General features: G+C 46.4%; 1 protein-coding gene across 1 annotated transcript in view; it reads left to right on the top strand.

Moving 5' to 3' along the window:
- LOC146209985 (transmembrane protein 43-like) overlaps nucleotides 1-19,150 on the top strand; it is a 98,215-nt gene that overhangs the window by 46,985 nt on the left and 32,080 nt on the right. The window contains exon 8 of the mRNA XM_084605855.1: nucleotides 5,994-6,053. Within this exon, the coding sequence (XP_084461981.1) occupies nucleotides 5,994-6,053 (60 nt within the window). The remainder of the gene's footprint in view (nucleotides 1-5,993; nucleotides 6,054-19,150) is intronic.

Here is a 19,150-nt window from a genome sequence, read left to right as displayed (position 1 = left end):
TTGGTGTGACATGCGCGATAATGCGCCCTTTTTTCGACCGTATCATCACGGGTATCAAATGAAAGGGCTTTTCGAGCTTAATAAGGCGAATATTGCAGTAAAACAATTTTGCTGAGTCACATGACAGTGTAACATGTTTTCTCTTGACATGCGCAATAATTTGCTTTTTCTTTAACCCTATAATCATGGGTTATCAAATGATTGGGCTTTCTGAGCGTAATAAGATGAATATAGTTGTAAAGCAAATGTGGTCAGTCAAGAGAAATGTAACTTGATTTGGTGTGACATGCGCGATAATGCGCCCCTTTTTCATTGTATCACCATGGGTGTCAAATGAAAGGACTTTTTGAGCTTAGTAAGCCGAATATTGCAGTAACATGATTTTGCTGAGTCACATGACAGTGTAACAAGATTTCTCTTGACATGCGCAATTGCTTTTTCTTTAACCCTATAATCATGGGTATGAAATGATCGGGCTTTCTGAGCGTAATAAGATGAATAAGGTTGTAAAGCGATCTTGATGAGTCTTGTGACAGTGTAACGTGATACATGCTATTTTTAGCTTTTTGCACCCTATAATCATGTGTTTCAAATGATACAGGTTTTTGAGAGTAATGAGGCGAATTTTTCACTAAAAAAGCTTTGCTAAGTTACGTGGTCATGTAGCATGATACGGTGTGACATTCGCGATAATTTCCCTCATTTTGAACCGTACAATTACAGGTATCAAATGAGGCGTGCTTTGAGCGCAGAAAGATGAGTACTCGAATGAATAAATATTGCTGAATCATGTGACATTTGGACTTGACACGGTTGACATTCCAATAAATAAGCCCCTTTTTTAACCCTCTCAGCACCAGTATCAAATGAATAGTCTTTTATAGCACGTCAAGGCAAATATTGCAGTAATATCCTTTTTCTGAGTGATGTGGCAGAGTAACGCGGTTTGTTTTTAGATACGCGGTAATACTTTATTCTTTATCTTTATTCATACAATACCCACAGCGCCACTAGGGCATTACAGCGGGGGGCACAAAACATCATAAAACAAATCCACAGTTTTGCGGCAAACTACATCCTCTGGCACTGCGTTCAAATCATTTATGGTACACAGAAAAAATCAATACTTAAACAAATCAGTACGGCATTGGTATGCTCGAAGCTTCAATTTATGGTCATTTCGAGAAGAAACATAATGTGGTTGCTGTAAATAATTTGATACAGTGATTCCGGTTTGATTGTGAAAAATGCTGAAGAACAATTTAAGTCACAAATTTTTTCGTCGTTCATTTAAAGGGTACCAGCACAGTTCACGTTTCATATTGGTAGTGCTGAGAAATCGATCATACTTCCCCATAACAAACCGAGCAGCAACAGATTTTATACGGTGAATGGCGTCAACATGCACACGATGGAACGGGTCCCACACAGGACAGGCATACTCTAATATCGGTCGCACATAAGTCTGATACGCAGCCTGCTTTACTTCGACAGACACATTCTTTAAATTTCATTGCAAAAAGCTTAGAGCCCTTCCCGCCTTACTGGCAGTATTATGTTGAATCCCGCCACAACGAATACCGCCACAACGAAATTTCCGCGACAACGAATAATTTTTTATTCCCCGCGAGTATCCTATAAGAATTAATGGCCTAAATTTCTCTGCACAACAAACCATTTTTGCAGAGCGTTTCCGCTTCAACGAAATTTTCGCGTTCAAAATCGAAACCGAAACTAGTTTTATTGGCGAGAAGTCCAAGTCAAATCCAAAGCCACATTAAGCATGAAATCACGTGATTGCAGTTCCGCCATTTTGGCTTTGTGTCGTGGTCGCGTTGTTCACTCGCTGCCTTTCTCTTCGACAACGACGAGTTTTCATCCGCAGGACACGATGGCAACGCAAGTGAAAAAACGCAAAACTCTTTCCCTTGAGCAAAAAGCTCAAATAATCGCCCAAGCAGAAAGCGGAAGGAAGAAAGCGGCAATTGCTGAAGACTTCGGAATTCCTGCAAGTTCGCTGTCAACGATTCTAGGCAATAAGGACAGCGTGAGAATGGCACTTGCTTCAGGCACATCCTCGAAGCACAAAAAGGTGACGCGGCCCCTCCATGAAGAGTTGGACAAAGCAGTGCATGCGTGGTTTGTGGAAGCACGAGCCAGCAACGTCCCCCTGTCCGGAAGTATCGTCCAGCAGAAAGCCTTGAACTATGCATGCCTACTTGGCATTGATGATTTTAAAGCCAGCATTGGCTGGCTAAACCGTTTCAAGGCCCGCCATAACATCGTTGGAAAAGTGTTGTGCAGCGAGTCAATGTCAGCAGACGTGGACGGAGCAGCTGCTTGGAAGGCGAGTAACATGGCCGGAATTTTAAGCAACTTCGCGCCTGCAGACATTTACAACGCCGACGAGACCGGGCTATTCTACGAGATGTTGCCGGCTAGGACGCTCGACTTCAAGGGGCAGCGCTGTCACGGCGGCAAACACAGCAAAAAACGCATCACAGTGCTGCTTTGCACAAACATGGATGGCTCGGACAAGCGTCCGCCGTTAGTCATAGGCAAAAGTGCCAAGCCGCGCTATTTTAAGGGAACTCGTAGCCTACCTGTGCAGTACAAGGCGAACAACAAGTCATGGATGACCCGCGCTATTTTCACCGAGTGGATGATGGCATTCGACCGCGACATGAAGCGGCAGGGCCGTAAAGTTTGCTTGCTTTTGGACAATTGTTCAGCGCATCACTCCGACGAAGTCAAGCTCACTAACACGGAGCTGAGGTTTTTCCCTCCCAATTGCACGTCTGTCTTACAGCCTCTCGATCAGGGCGTGATTCTTAGCCTGAAGCGCGCTTACCGCGGGAGGTTAATTCAGCGGCTGCTTTTTAACACTGAAACCGGCCGAGACACGAAGGTGGACTTGTACGTGGCACTGCAGATTATGTCTGCTGCCTGGAGCACACTGGGGCGCTCAGTAATTGTGAACTGTTTCAGGCACGCCGGATTTGCCGAAGGTCGACCCGTACACTCTGCTGGCCTAACACCAGGCGTTACAGACGACGACGAAGAGGCGTCACCGGCTCCGGGGATCGCGGCCGCCTGGAAAACGCTGGGAGAAATAGGAACCGTGCCGCCTAATCTCGAGCTCGACGAATACATCGGCGCTGACGCTTGTGTTGTTGTTCACGAAGATGTGAGTGATGAGCAGATCATAAAAGCTGCCCGGAATGATAAGGACTCTTCCGATGAAGAAGACGACGACGTACAGGAAGCGCCGGCTGCGGCAACCGCCGTACAGGTGATGGACGCTTTTGATGTCATCAGGAATTTCGTTGCTGTCCGAGACGACGATGTTGCAATGGGTTTGCTGACCGAGTGCGAAAATCGCGTGACGGCGTTGCTCGCCGTGAAGCGTAAGCAAACCAAGCTTACAGATTTTTGGCGTTAAACGCCTTTGCTGCTGCTTGGGCAATTCTTTCTGCGTTTCACGTCAAATTTTTGCGATAACGAAGTTCCGCGAGAACGAATTTTTTTTCGTGCACCGTGAATTTCGTTATAGCGGGATTCAACTGTATGCGAAGCCCACGTCCCATCTTCAGAAAACGTAACACCCAGATATTTGTAACTCGCTTCATTTTTTATTATTTGATTATCCAAGAAATATGTATTAAAAAGTTTGTTGGGTTTCTTTGTGAAACTAACATGAACACACTTCTTGCTGTTCAAGAACAGAGAATTTTCCCGACACCATTGTTCTATTCGGAAAATATCATCCTGGAGCTGTGTGGAACCCATTTCATTTGTCACAACAGAATACAAAACACAGTCATCCGCATACAGTCGCATGTTAGAGATTATTCCATTTGAGATATCATTTATAAAAACAAGAAAAAGCAGCGGACCCAGAACAGATCCCTGCGGGACACCAGATGTAACAGAGACCAAACTTGAACTGGTGCCATTTAACACTACCTTCCGTTTCCGTGAAGTTAAATAATTTGCGATCCATGCAGTAATAGTGTCATCAATGTTAAGATTTTCTAGTTTTTGTATTAGGACCGAGTGGGAGACCGTATCGAAGGCCTTCTGAAAATCTAAAAACAAACAGTCCAGCTGCCCCTTCTCATCAATCACTGACGCTATATCGTGGTAAAATTCTATCAATTGAGTAGTGCATGAAAAACCTTTTCTAAATCCATGCTGGCGAGGGTTTAGAAACTTAATGGAAGAGAGGTGCTGCATTAATGCCGAATATAATATGTGTTCAAGGATTTTGCAAAATATCGGTGTGAGGGAAATTGGTCGATAGTTAGACACATCAGATTTTGTCCCACTTTTAAACACTGGTACTACATTAGCTACTTTCCATTCATCAAGAAGCTTGGCCTGCGCAAAAGATTTGTCATAAATTACATAAAGATACTGAGACACTGCTACACAACAATTTTTAGAACTCTTGGCGATATCCCGTCTAGACCTATAGCCTTGGACTCGTCTATATTATTTAGAAGCTGAAGTATTCCATTGTGTGAAAAGACAAAAGGAGGCATGGGTGGGTAATCATTTCTATGTGGTTGAGTCTGAACTGCTTTCGGAGAGCGGAAAACGGATTTGAAGAAATTATTAAATATCGTAACTTTTTCACTGTCTTCTGTTACGATCAAGCCATCATGAACCTTGTGCAGAGGACTGTGCTTATCATTACTGCAGCGCTTTATAAATTTATAAAAAGCTTTTCTATTGTTGCACCGAAAGTCAGAAACCAACCGCTCAAAGTATTTCTTCCGCGTTTCATTCATCTTTGACTTGAAAAGTGTCGTTAGGTTCTTTAGTTTATGAAAAACATGCTCTGATTTGGTTCTGCGGTATTGTGAGTAAGTCCTCTGTCGTTTACGAATGAGCTTCATAAGATGTCCATTAATCCAAGGCTTCAGCCTTTTTTCAAGTTTACCACTTTCAATGCTCGGAATATATGTGTCAGTAAGGCTGTTAATTCTGACTTTAAACAAGCTCTGAATATCGTCAACGTTTGCATCTTCAGTCATGCATTCAAAAGACAAAAAATGGTCCTGTAGTTTCTCTGATATTGTTGTATAGTCTACTCTGTCGTAAAAGTAAACCTTCCTGGACTCACGTATTTTTGTTTTTTTGATAGCTATGGTCAGTTGTGCGGTAATTACAAAATGGTCACTAATGCCAGGAGTAATACATACATCAGATAGTACATCAGGAGTGTTGCAAAACAACAGGTCAAGAATATTGCCATCGCGAGTAGGTTCAAATACGTATTGCACGTAACCAAGCGTATCGCATAAATTTTTTAGCTCATAGTATGCACCTGTACCAGAATTCTGGTAACAGATTCCATTACACCACGTTACATCGGGCAAATTGAAATAACCTCCAAGAAGCACTCAGTCTGCAGAAAAACCACATGCGACTTCCCGCAGTTCATGCATAACGCCTGGTTCCGTAGCAGGGGGGCAGTAAAATGCACCAACAACAAAGCTTGAACTGTCATTCTGAGTAACCAGACACCAGACTGATTCAATTGTGCATTTGCTAACTTTTCACCACATTTTCAATGTTATCATGATGTTTTCCAGAATCATCCACTGAGTGCAGCAAAACTATTATTGCAGTAAAGCTATTTTGCTGAGCCATGTGACAATGTTGGGTAATTTGGTGTGACATGCGCGATAATACACTGTTTGCATCCCTATTGCGCTTTGTGTCAAATAAATCAGCGTAAAAGAGTATTACTGCAGTAAAATAATTTTGCTAAAATATTGTACAAAGCTACGTCACTACCTGTTATGTTTTGACACGATTACAGTTAACGTGTAAAGGCCTGTCTGTGTAGTAAAAGCTCAGTTGAAGTTCCACATTCCACTCTGCATGTTTTCTTCATATTCAGCTTCCTTTGCACAGCACAATATGCATTCAAGTACGCAGTTGTATGTTTGTGACTGCTGCTCTTTTGCCTCCATCTCTCTCAGGTGGGTGACGTGCGAATCTCATTTCTCATGGCTGGCATCCTTGGCCCCCATGGTGAGAAGGTGGGTAGTGCAGAACTTTACTCTTGCTTTATATCTCTAACTTGGCACAGCAATAAAGTATCATCGTCATGACCCTGACTGCAGGGCGAAGGCCTCTCCCATAATCCTCCAATTAACCCGGTCCTGTTCTAGGACAGCTGCATCCACTTTACCCCTGCAAACTTCTTAACCTCACCTGCCCTCTCGACTTTCTACCGCCCCTGCTACACTCCCCTTCCCTTGTAATTCAATTCATTACCCTTAGCGGCCATCGGTTATCATCTCTTCGCACTCAATGACCTGTCCAATTCTTCTTAAGCAACACTGATAGTTGGGCAAGTTGGTTAATTTTCATGATGAAAAAATACACCATATGGGGAAGGCAAAGACAGACAGGAACAATGCAGACAAGCTCTTGTATACATCATTTCTGTCCATATTCGTTGTTCCTTTCAGATATGTTTTTTTTATCATTTCTTCTTGATTTTAACTAGTAAGTGAGTAACTCATTTTTGTTCCCTGACCTACTCTGCACACTTCCTGTTTCATAACATTACACCTACCATTTTCTGTTCCATAGCTCTCTGTATTAATTGTGCTAAATTTAAGTTGAACCCGTCTTCTTAACATGTAGAACTCTTCTCCTTAACGTGTAAACAAAACGAGTAAAAGCAAGCACAAAAGGAAAATGGAACAAAGTAAAATGTCAAAGCCAGTGAGAACCCTTGCCTATCACATACTGTTCAGTTACTGGAAGCGCATTTTAATGGCAAGTACTTGAGTAGGTGTATTGTTCTATTATGTTAGCATCCTTTGAAATAGGTAATAGTGTAACAGAGAAGCGGAGACTGCATAGTAGAAGAGCAGAGGGTTAATGGTGGAAAAGGTGGAAGTGGCGCTGCTGAACGCGACCAAGATCTCTGACTTGGCTCATCTGGCGCAACCCCGTTCTGAGTGAAGGTTTTATGCCATAACATCTTGGTAAAGGTTTGCTGGGTACGTCCTAATTAACAACAGATCAACCTGAGCCTCGTCAGAGTCGGTCTTGCAGGCCTACCACCTCACGTGCTTGAGATGTCCCTGGACGGAGAAGCCACACTTAGGCCTACACTCAGCAGTTCCTGGCCACATTACCGAGAGCTCCGCTCCTTTGCAGGAGCAGCGGGTGATGACATGGATGAATAACTCACCCACTACCAACAAGTCAGCCGCTATAACAACTGCGACAACAACGACCAACTGGCAAGCATCGTTTTTTTCGCTTACAGATATGGCCGTCATATGGTTTGAAAATCGCAAGGATACCTTGAAATCCTAGGCTCGCTTTGTGAAAGAACTAACCAAGTGCTTTGGTGATCCTTCGGCGAAAAAGAAGAGGGCTGAGCAGACATTGGCTCATCAGGCTCAACATCCCGGTGAGATATGTTTGCATTATATTGAGGCAATACTGAAGCTCTGCATGGTCACCTTGTATGTCCGACAAGGACAAAGTAGGCCATTTGCTCCAGATCTTCGCTGAAGTCATCTACACATTTCTTATCAGCAAGGAAAGCCTGAACTTCGTCACCGATGTCGTACAGCATTGCTGAACATTTGAGAGTTTGAAGGTACACCGAATAACATCGAAGTTCGGACACAACTTCCGAGAGGCCACTAGCCTCGCCTCCACTATTTGCCGGATAGTTTGAGAAGATTTGTCCTGCTGTCATGCACTCCCTTGTGATCACATTCTCACTTCTGTGCAGTGATAGGGAGAGTCTTCTTCCATCAATGCAGCGGACTTGAGTATGCACTGCACGCCTCATTATTCTCGACCACACAGTGCTGCAAGGTCGCGCCAGGATTAACTTTACTGTGAGCGGCAACCGCCCCTTCATGACAAGAACGCGCAGCGTGATGCCTTCTTAATGGGTCCCAGTGCTGATGAATGTTACTAGGCACAGACCTTTGATCGCTCCGACGAAGAATGTTGGGCATGGACCATTGATTACCCGCCTCTGGTTTGCTTCCGCTGTGGAAATCCAGGCCATACCACTAGATTCTGCTACCGCCGTTGACCTTAGCGCGACTGGCTTACCAGGGTGCATCTACGATGACTGCGTATTCATCTCCTCCAACAGAACTTTTACACACCACTCTTCGTAATTCATCCCCTTCATTCACTCCTCCTCCCGTGCTTCGTACACAGCGATCTCCTTCACCTCATCGCCGGTCCTCACCGTCTTGCCCGGAAAACTAACCAGCACGACCATTGGAGGTGAAGCCACTAGAATTTCACTCTCTTCTGATATTCCTCCTCCCATCTCCATGCTTAAGAACGTGGTCGTTAATGGCATATCTACACTAGCTCTCGTTGATACCGGTGCAACTGTTTCTGTGATCAGTATGAGATTTAAATGCCTGTGGGACGCAAAGTTATGCTCAAATGTGATAAAACCTCAACGCATTGTCATGTGAGGTTGCATGCTCGAGTATGAAATCTTGAAGCTGAATTTGGTGAAGCAGTTTATCAAGCAGAATTTGTCATTATTCCTAGCTCTACCCATGACGTCATTTTAGGAATAGGCTTTTTGAAGCTGTATGGAGCGACGGTCGACTGCACAAGTGGCGAGGTTTATTTTGCGCCTATGAATGTGGCGAGCCTCGAGGAAAGTGCGTGTGATGCCAGAACAGCGTTTTGTGTATCTCAAGATACTATCGTGCCATCGCGGGCTGCAGTGTGTGTTCCAGTTGTAGTGAATGAAGAGCAGATGTCACGAAACACGAGGAAAGGAACAACAAAGTACCACTGCGCTGCTCGAGCTCGCTGGTTAGTGCCTAGACGGACTGTGTTCCTGTGCTGTTCGCCGTGCCGCTTACGGAGGGCTATATTCCCTGTTGAACCCTCAGTAAAACTCATTTCACTTGGTGGAGGTGAGGATTTCCATCTGCCCTGGAGCTCCGCAGCCGCACACTACCGACAACAGCCATGACCGACGCTACCACTCCTAGTCCAACCGCCTCCTCATCCCCCGTCTTTTGCGCTGAAGCTTTGCGCCAACGGGACCCTCCTATCTTCAGCGGAACCGGCGACCACGACGTGGAAGATTGGCTGTCCTCATATGAGCAGGTCAGTACCCACAACGAATGGGACGACGGCCTCAAATTAAATAACGTCATATTCTACCTAACGGACGTCGCCAACCTGTGGTTCCGTAACCACGAGGCCGATATCTCCTCGTGGTCTGCTTTCAAGACCACTTTTTCCGATATCTTTGGCAGGCCTGCAGTGCGCAAGCTGCGCGCTGAGAAACGCTTGCGCAGCCGTGCACAACTACGCGGCGAAAATTTTACAAGTTATATTGAAGATGTTGTAGACCTGTGCAAGCGCATGGACGCTTCAATGACAGAACATGCCAAGATTGGTCATATTTTACAAAGAATCGACGATGACATGTTCCGGATGCTTCTGGCCAGAAACCCAACAACCGTCGTCAATGTAATCAATGCATGCCAAAACTTTTACACAAGCGCCGTCAAATCACTCGTTCTTCGATCTCACACCAGGAGCCTCTTGCAGCTTTAACCGCCGATGCAGAACAGTCCCCCTTGCTGCAATAAATAAAGCAGTTCATTCGAGAAGAAGTTGCCCGTCAACTGTCCCTTGTTCCCCATCGTCCTGACGCTTCCTCTCCTTTGGTGTCAAAGTTGCAGCGAGTCATCCACGAACAAATCGCAGAAGCGCTTCCCACGCTTCCTGAAGCTCCTGCTGTCTCTCCCTTGACATACGTCGGAGCACCAGTACAGTACTATAGCCAACCTTCTGTCCCAGCCCCTTTGACCTATGCAGCAGTGGCTGCGCGGCCTCCGCCTGAGCCCTTACCACCCATGCAGCCTGTCCTGCGCTATTCACTGCTTCCTCAAACGGCTCTGCTTCATCCTGCGACTCCGCACTATTACAACCCGTGGCGCACTTCAGATAATCGCCCAATTTATTACTACTATGGTTGCCCTGGGCATGTGGCCCGTCGGTGCCATCGCCGCATGGCTGCGCGTCCCGAGCCTGCGTCTTCGGAGTACTCCCCACCACTGCTTCGTTCTGCTCCCTCTTCGCCTGCATAGACTGCCGGACAGCGTTCGTATGCGACCCATCGTTCTCCTTCTCCACTCACCAATGCGCCGGCGACCACCCCCTGCTGACGAGGGAAACGAAGTTTCGTGGTTCCTGAGGCAAGAACTGCGTGCTCTGCGAAAAACTCAAGACCTCATATTTTGCCCACGAACGTTATAGTAATTTCTATCGATGGTCTGTCTGTATATGCGCGGGTCGATACGGGTGCTGCAGTGTCTGTGATTCATGAGCGACTTTGCCGACAATTACGACAAGTTATGACTCCATTTAACAGTTTGTCGCTCCGCACTGGCAGCGAAGAGAGGATTGCACCTTTAGCAGCATGTACAGCACGTGTCGTCATTGAAGGTCTTTTGTACAGTGTCGAGTTCGTAGCTTTGTCGTCTTGTTTCCACGACGTAATCCTCGGATGGGACTTCTTGTCTAAAAATAACGCCGTGATCGATTGCGCCCGAGCTGAAGTAGAATTTTCTGCACTGTGCAACGTACTGCCGACGACAACCTCAAAAATGTGCCCTCAAAAGCTCACCATCACTGAAGATGTCGACGTAGCTCCAGAGGCTTGTGCCCTTGTGCCTCTTTCGTGTCCTGCAGTGTCAGCCGTTAGTGTTCTATTTACGCCGTCTGCATCCTTCATCCACCGCAAGCACCTGCCGCTGCCATCTGCTGTTCTCGATGGCTTCACGAAGCTACTCATCTGCAATCCGTCTCCACGCCCGATTATTCTGCTACGTGGGGAATCTCCTGGTTCTATTCAACCAGCCCACCTTGCTTGTGGCCCTTTTACAGACATTTCGCTCCGCGTTCGACGCCACCCACACACCTCTCGGCCGCACTTCCACAGTCGCGCATCACATTCAGATCGGCTCTAACTCGCTTTTTTGACAGCGCCCCTATAGTGTGTCAGCGGCAGAGTGTCGCGTGATCAACGAGCAAGTTGAGGACATGCTACAACATGGTGTAATCCGTCCATCTCAATGCCCCTGGTCTTCACCAGTGCTGCTAGCAAAGAAGAAAGATGGTTCGTTTCGCTTTTGTATCGATTACCGGTGCCTCAACAAAATTACCCACAAGGACAATTACCCCCTTCCACGTATAGACGATGCTCTTGATTGCCTTCAGGGTGCTGAGCACTTTTCGTCTCTTGATTTACGTTCTGGTTACTGGCAAGTCACAATGGCCGCCTGTGACAGAGAGAAGACTGCATTTGTGACGCCGGATGGCCTTTATAAATTTAATGTGATGCCCTTCGGTCTGTGCAGTGCGCCCGCCACATTCGAGAGGATGATGGATAACATCTTGCGGAAGTTCAAGTGGCACATCTGCCTCTGCTACTTGGACGACATGGTTGTCTTTTCCACCGACTTCGCTATGCACCTAGAACGCTTGCGGCAAGTTTTGGTTTCTCTTACTGTCGCTGGCCTACAACTGAATCTTAAGAAGTGTCACTTCGGTGCCCAGCAGTTGACAATTTTGGGTCACATCGTCTCTAAAAAAGGTGTTCGCCCTGATCCGGCCAAGCTGTGTGCAGTTGCAGAGTTTCCTAAACCGGTCTCACTCAAGCAACTTCGAAGCTTCATAGGTTTGTGCTCGTATTTTCGACGCTTCGTACGGAACTTTGCTTCTATTATTGCACCCCTGACGAAACTACTCAGGGGAAACAGCGAGTTAACTGCCTGGTCGGCCGAGTGCAACGAAGTGTTCACCGCATTGCGCCATCTTTTGACATCGCCACCAATCTTTCGCCACTACGACCCAACAGCACCCACCGAGGTCCATACTGATGCGAGTGGCGTTGGCCTCGGAGCTATCTTGGCTCAACGAAAAAACGGCTTCCACGAATACGTCATCGCCTACGTGAGCCGTGTCCTCTCTAAAGTTGAATGCAACTACTCAGTTACGGAAAAGGAGTGTTTGACAATTGTGTGGGCACTAATGAAATTCCGACCCTACCTGTACGGTCGCCAGTTTGACATCGTCTCGGACCACCACGCGTTATGTTGGCTGTCCTCTCTTAAAGACCTGGCCGGTCGCCTGGCACGATGGGCCTTCCGCCTTCAAGAATTTGACATCCGCATTGTATATTGCTCTGGCCGTAAACACATGGACGCCGACGCTCTGTCTCGTTCTCCCCTATCCAGCGAACCTGCTTGCTCCACAGCGGCTGATCCCGTCCTCTCGTCTCTAACCATCGCTGACATGCCTGCGGAGCAGCGAAAAGACCCGTGGCTCGCATCTCTTATTGACATCGTGTCCACTTCTCCCAGCGCTGCACCTTCTCGGACTTTACGCCATCAAGCACCACACTTTGCCCTGCGAGATGGTCTTCTCTACCGCCGCAATTATATGACTGATGGTCGACGGTGGCTTCTCGTCATTTCCCGCCATTTACGACATGAAATTTGTGCTTCTTTCCATGCTGACCCTCAGTTTGCCCATCCTAGTGTAGTCAAGACGTTTGAAAGAATTTCTCAACGCTACTATTGGCGCGGCATGCTCGGTTATATTTGCAAATACGTCCGCTCCTGCATCGCCTGTCAGCGCCGCAAGCCCGCCACACCTCGTGCGTCTGGCCCCTTACAACCCCTTCCATGCCCGGCCCGCCCTTTTGATCGTATTGGCGTTGATCTTTACGAGCCACTTCCCTGCATGGTCTCTGGGAACTTCTGGATTATCGTCAGCATCGACCACCTCACCCGATATGCGGAAACCGCTGCCCTACCTGCCGCTACTGCTTGTGAGGTTGCCCTGTTCTTGCTTCATCATTTTGTTCTTCGCCACGGCGCACCGCGTGAGCTGCTCAGTGACGGAGGCCGAGTCTTCCTTTCCAATGTCGTTGAAGCTCTACTGGCCGAATGTCGCATCATACATCAGACCACCACAGCCTATCACCCTCGAACTAACGGGCTGACTGAGCGCTTCAACCATACTCTTGGAAATATGCTCACGATGTACGTTGCCGCCAATCAGACTAACTGGGGTGCTGTTCTTCCTTTCGCGATGTACGCTTACAACACCGCCACGCAGTCAACCACCGGCTTTAGCCCTTTCTTCCTCCTTTATGGGCGTGAGGCGTCGTCCACGATGGACACTATATTACCATATCGTCCCGACTCCTCCGAGTGGACTCCACTTTCTGACGCTGCAAAGCATGCGGAGGAATGTCCCAACTGCCCCGCAGTTTAACATCAGAATCTCAAGGCCGCCAAAAGCATTGTCACGACGAAGATCAGATGCCGCATGTTTTCCCTACAGGGTCGCTCGTTTGGATCTGGGTTCCTAGCACCCCACCAGGATTGTCATCGAAATTTCGAACTGAATATCATGGCCCCTACCGCATCGTTCACCAAACCTCCCCTGTAAATTATATCATGGAGCCACTCACTCCCTCTTTGGACATGCGTAATCGCGGCCACGAAACCGTGCACGTGAACCACCTCAAAACGTAATACGACCCGCTCGTCTTGCCTTCACCATAGATGGCTCCTTTTCGCTCCCGGGGAAATTGTAGTGAACGAAGAGCGGATGTCACGAAACATGAGGAAGAGAACAACGAAGTGCCACTGCGCTGCTCGAGCTCGCTGGTTTGTGCTTAGCCGGACTGTGTACCTGTGCTGTTCGCCATGCAGCTTACAGAGGGCTATATTCCCTGTTGAACCCTCAGTAAAACCCATTTCACAGTGTTCGCTGCCCTTGACCAATGTGAAATGTTTGAAGCGCTGGTGGAACCAGTGCATTCGACTTGCTTAAAATGCAACATTTTAGTGCCACACTGTCTGTATCTGTGGGGCAGCATGTGGTTGTGGACTGTTAATTCATCTAACCCATCGTTTTACCAAGTCTCTTAAAACTTGCTTTATGTGAACCAACTCCAGCTGTGGCGTCGGCCGTAGCTGCTCCGGCTGAACCCGTTCCAGCGTCCAGCGCTGAATGTAAAAATTTCGGCATGATCAACAAAACATTGAGTACCACTCAATGCCGCTCACTTGTAGACATTCTGCTGTAGTACTCGGCTGTCTTCAACTTCTCCCAGCCCCGTGGACCATCCTTTATTGCCAAGTCTCATATGCGCCGCACTGTCGATACCGGTTCGTCTCGCCAGATTCATCAAAAGCCTTATCGTGTGTCACCGTCGGAGTGCAAAGTAATCCACGAGCAAGTCACGGAGATGCTTGAGAAGAAAATCATTCAGGAGTCGTTCAGTCCTTGGGCTGCTCTCGTGATTCTTGTCCTTACAAAAAATGGTACATGGCAATTTTGCGTGGACTGCCGCTGGTTAAATGCCATCACCAAAAAGGATGTAGTATACCCTTTGCTTCGCATTGACGACGCCTATAGACTGCCTCTTTGGTGCTTCTTATTTTTCTTACGTAGATGTGCGATCAGGTTACTGGCAGATCCTGAGGCATCCGGCAGACAAAGAAAAAAACGCCGTTTGTAACACCAGATGAACTTTTTGAATTTAATATAATGCCGTTTGGACTTTGCAATGCGCCTGTGATGTTTGAAAGGTTTATGGACACGGTATTGTGCGGCATGAAATGGGACATACGTTTATGCTATCTTGATGATGTCGCAATTTTTTATCAAACGTTCGACGAGCATAACTACCACTTAGCGCGCATATTAGACTGTTTACATAATGCTGGACTAGTCCTCAATTCTAAGAAGTGCCACTTTGGCGAGCATCCAGCTTTGGTAATCGGCATCTCATTGATGAGTAGGGCATGTGACCAGACCCTCAGAAAACGACAGCTGTGGAGTCCTTTCAAGCACTACGAACAGTCAAAGAGGTCCGCAGTTTTTTTTGGGTTATATTCCTATTGCTAGCGTTTTATTCACCACTTTGACATCACCTACCTGCTGACATGCCTTCTTCACTAAGGAGCTTCGTTTAAATGGACTGCCGAGTGCGATGCCTCATTCCGCCAGCTGAAATTCCTATTGATCTCACATCCTGTTCTCCAGCATTTCGACCCCTCCGCACTAACAGAAGTCCATTCCCATGCTAGTGGTTTTAGCATCGGTGCTGTTATGGTTCAGCGCAGAGCTGATCAGGAGCATGTTATTGCATATGCGAGCCGCTCCCTCAGAAAGCCAGGGCGCAACTACACTGTCACCGAACAAGAATGCCTTGCTGTGATCTTCGCCGTGCCGAGGTTCCGATCTTACTTGCATTAGCACCCATTCACGATTGTGACTGACTGTCACTCCCTCTGCTGGCTCGTCAATCTTCGAGATCCATGCGGTCGCCTCGCACACTGGGCCCTCCATCTGCAGGAGTATAACTTCAATGTTGTATACAAGAGTAGCCGGCATTCCGATACAGACTGTCTCTCGCGAATGCAGCTGTCATCAACAGAGTATGACAGTGACAATTTCGACCAATACGTTTCAGCCATCATCCCAGAGTTTCCTGACGCTGAGGTATTTAAAACTGATCAACGCTTAGATCCAGATCTACAGCCTCTGTTTGCCACTGCACGCACCCAGGGAGTTAAAGGCCGTTTCTGTATCTGCCACGGTCTCCTGTGGAAAGACAACTACTCTCCTATAGGCTCTTAATACCTGCTCGTTGTTCCAAACGCTCTATGCTCCTCTATTTTATGTGTGATGCATGACGATCTCGTGTCCGGACATCTGGAATCGGTTGGCACGCTCCCTTGAGCTCAAGAGCGGTTTTACTGGCCGAAAATGCGTCCCACGACAGAACAATATGTGGCCAGCTGCACGCAGTGTCAGCCTCATGAACATCCTACCTCTGCTCCACCTGGCCTACTTCACCCCGTGGTGCCTCTCAGCAGTCCGCTTGAAGAGGTCGGAATTGATCTGCTTGAACAAAATCTCCAAAGGGCAATCTGTGGATCGTGATATTTGCAGACTACCTTACTCGCTATTGCAAAACAGTTGCTCTACCATCGGCTACCGCGCATCAAGTGTCGTTCCTTCTGAATTCAATCTTCTTGCGGCCTGGACCACCACGAGTCATAATCAGTAACCGAGGCTGCCAATTCACTGTCGATATTGTTTAGGAGCTCCTATGTCTATGCACAGTCACCTACAAACGCTCAACACCATATGACCCACAGACAAATGGTTTGACGGAACGCATCAACAGGACACTGACCAACATGCTTGCCATGTATATACATATGTATGTGGACTCAGATCATAAGAACTGGGACAACATACTGCCCTACGTCACATATGCCTTCCATACCACTGCTCATGAAACTACTGGATACGGTCCATTCTATCTCTTCTGCGCTCGCCTGCCACGCTACACCCTGGATACAATCCTGCTGTTTTCTGCCAGTGAAAATCTAGATGTCGCCGAGATCCTGTCCTTAGCTGAAGAAGCTTGTCGGATTGCCTTGTGATCCAATGGATCGCAAGAGCATTTCAAGGAGCGCTACGATGATCACTGCTGGCATGTGTGCTCTGGGCGATATGGTCTGGCTTTGGCGTCCAGTCCAGCTTGCATCAGAAGCCCACTAAGATTGCCCTTATGTGGCCAGAATTAGTGACATCACATGATTGAAATAATGCGCTGCACTAAAAAAGACTACACGAAATGAACAGGACAAGCATAGACTCACAACTAAGTTTACTTGAACAGACGAGAAATATATACAGAACAACAAACAGACGCACTTACGAGGAACTGGAAGAGAGTCAAAAAACCTCTGCATTACATTTCACATTTTATTCAGATATAAAAAATTCACAGTCTACAAAGGAGACAGAAGGCTGGCTGATGCACCTATTGCCTTTTTTTTTTTTTTTTTTTTTTCTGATAAAGTAGTTCTCCTTAACTTCTCGTGTTAACTTATCTCGATGACGAAAAAGAATGTTAGTTCATGAAAACAGCAGGTAGCCGCCTTGTTCATCTTTCTTTTTACCTTCCTTATTTTTTTTCTTTGTTGCATTTCCTGCAATGAACAGCCACGTGCGAGTAGGTTCCCAAATGTTCCTTTAGACATGCATTATTTCAATCGTGTCTCTGTACCAACTCGGCCGACTTTCTACCTTACCGTGATGACATCGCGTATGAAATTGCACGCATCATCTCAACTGGTCGCCGTTTTGAGAAAACTGAACTGTCGCACTTCGCTCGCCTGATGCCGTACCACTCTTGGGAGCCAGCATAACTCGCCTGGTGAGGCTTAAACTGCGCAGGGGTAAAATGTGACAGAGGAGTGAAGACGACATAGAAGGACAGGGGGTTAATGGTGGAAGAAGTGGAAGTGGCGCTGCTGAACGTGACCGAGATCTAACTTCACTCGTCTGGCATGATCCCATCCTGAATGAAGGTTTCATGCCTTAGCAATATTTGAACCTTTCGCTGTCAACAAACATAAGAGTTAGCCTATGCAAATTATGGTGTTTTGCAACTCTGGATGGTGATGGCTGCAAATATGTTGAATGGCTTAGGCAAAGCTGACAGCCATATAGATTAAACGGTAGTTATGTTCTAGCTAAATTCCTGCATGGTTCTAAAGTCCTTACATTTTTCTATTTAGTAGGTTGGGTTCGAGAATCAAGCTGGTGATAACGATTATATTTAAAACAAACTGCTAACCTTTGTATTTGCTCAAATTCCTTTAATGAATACTTTTCTTAGCATACATTTTTAATGGTACCCAGAGAGAAAGGTGGCAGCACTGCACCTCATCTACCATGTGACGAGAATTCCGGAGGCCACTCAGGTACAAAATATTGCACCTGTCTGCTCACCGCAGACATAGTAGAGCGGCTTCCTGGCTATCCAGACTTCTCTTCTTTACTTTCTTCCCCTTGTTCTTGTGCAGTGCGAATGCACTGCTTATTCGCATTGCTGTTCGCTTTTCATCTTTACTGCCAATCGCATCCAATCCTGCCCCGATGGTTCGTAAACCCACGTGCCAGTCTGCTACATGGCTTATGTTGTCGAAGGCCCCAGATGGCCAATCTTGGTGGGCTGAGGCCCTGACATATGGACATGGAGCCTTACTGTTTGCTTGCCCTGCATGTGTGCCCATAGTAATCTTTTTTCTTTTTATTCTTGTTCCTTATATGCTTGCTACTAATGGCTGTTAGATTCATTCATTCATTCATTCATTCATTCATTCATTCATTCATTCAAGTACCCTAAAGGCCCTTCAGGGAGGATATTATATAGGGGGGACACAAGAAGCACTTTGATAATACTTCGTTCAAAAACAGAAAAGGGAAACAAAATGCAAACACCATTTTAGCAGTACAGTAGAACAACACTAGATCGCAAATGGAAAAGAGTAAAAATTCAAACAGTCGAGATTAATGATACAAAAACAACAACAAAAAAACTGCTTACAGCGCAGATTAAGAATACAAAGACATTTGAAAGAAGGTACTGGTATTCGAGGGAGCACAAAAGAATGATTATTGGCTTTATGTAATATAAATAAGTGGTGTACAGGGACATCACATTCTGATGTGAGTATGTAGCATTTCGTGAAATTTGTCTGGGTGAATCTTGGTGGCAATACTTGATGGTAGGTTATTCCAGTCACTTATGGTTCTAGGTATGAATGATTGTGCGTAAAAAGATGAATGGCACACCGGGCGATTGACTTTGTAGGGATGATCACGGCGAGGGAAAATGAGGCCAGGTGGCTGAAAGAAGTAGTGATGCAAAACATTGTGGTGATAGAGCTCATGGAACAGAGATAAGCAAACGTGTTTTCGTCGTAGTGATAGTGGATCTAATTCAGCACGATTTTTTTAAGTTGTAACACTGGTGTACGGGGAATAGTCCGAAAAAAATTAAGCGAACAGCATGGCTTTGCAGGGATTCAATGTTTTGTATGATGTAATTCTGGCTCTGGCCTCAGATTGCACATGCATATTCAATTTTAGGTCTCATTAAGGTGGTGTATGCGAGCTTTTTTAAGTGTGAGAGTGCTTGCTTTAGTCTGTGTTTCATGATTCCGAATGAGTGATTAGCAGTTGCAAGAGTAATGTTGATGTGATGATGCCATATTAG

Source organism: Amblyomma maculatum, chromosome 1, assembly GCF_055883805.1.
Source record: "Amblyomma maculatum isolate TAMU_Amacu chromosome 1, ASM5588380v1, whole genome shotgun sequence".
In the NCBI taxonomy this organism is placed as follows: domain Eukaryota; kingdom Metazoa; phylum Arthropoda; class Arachnida; order Ixodida; family Ixodidae; genus Amblyomma; species Amblyomma maculatum.
This window is presented reverse-complemented; position numbering and strand designations above follow the sequence as displayed.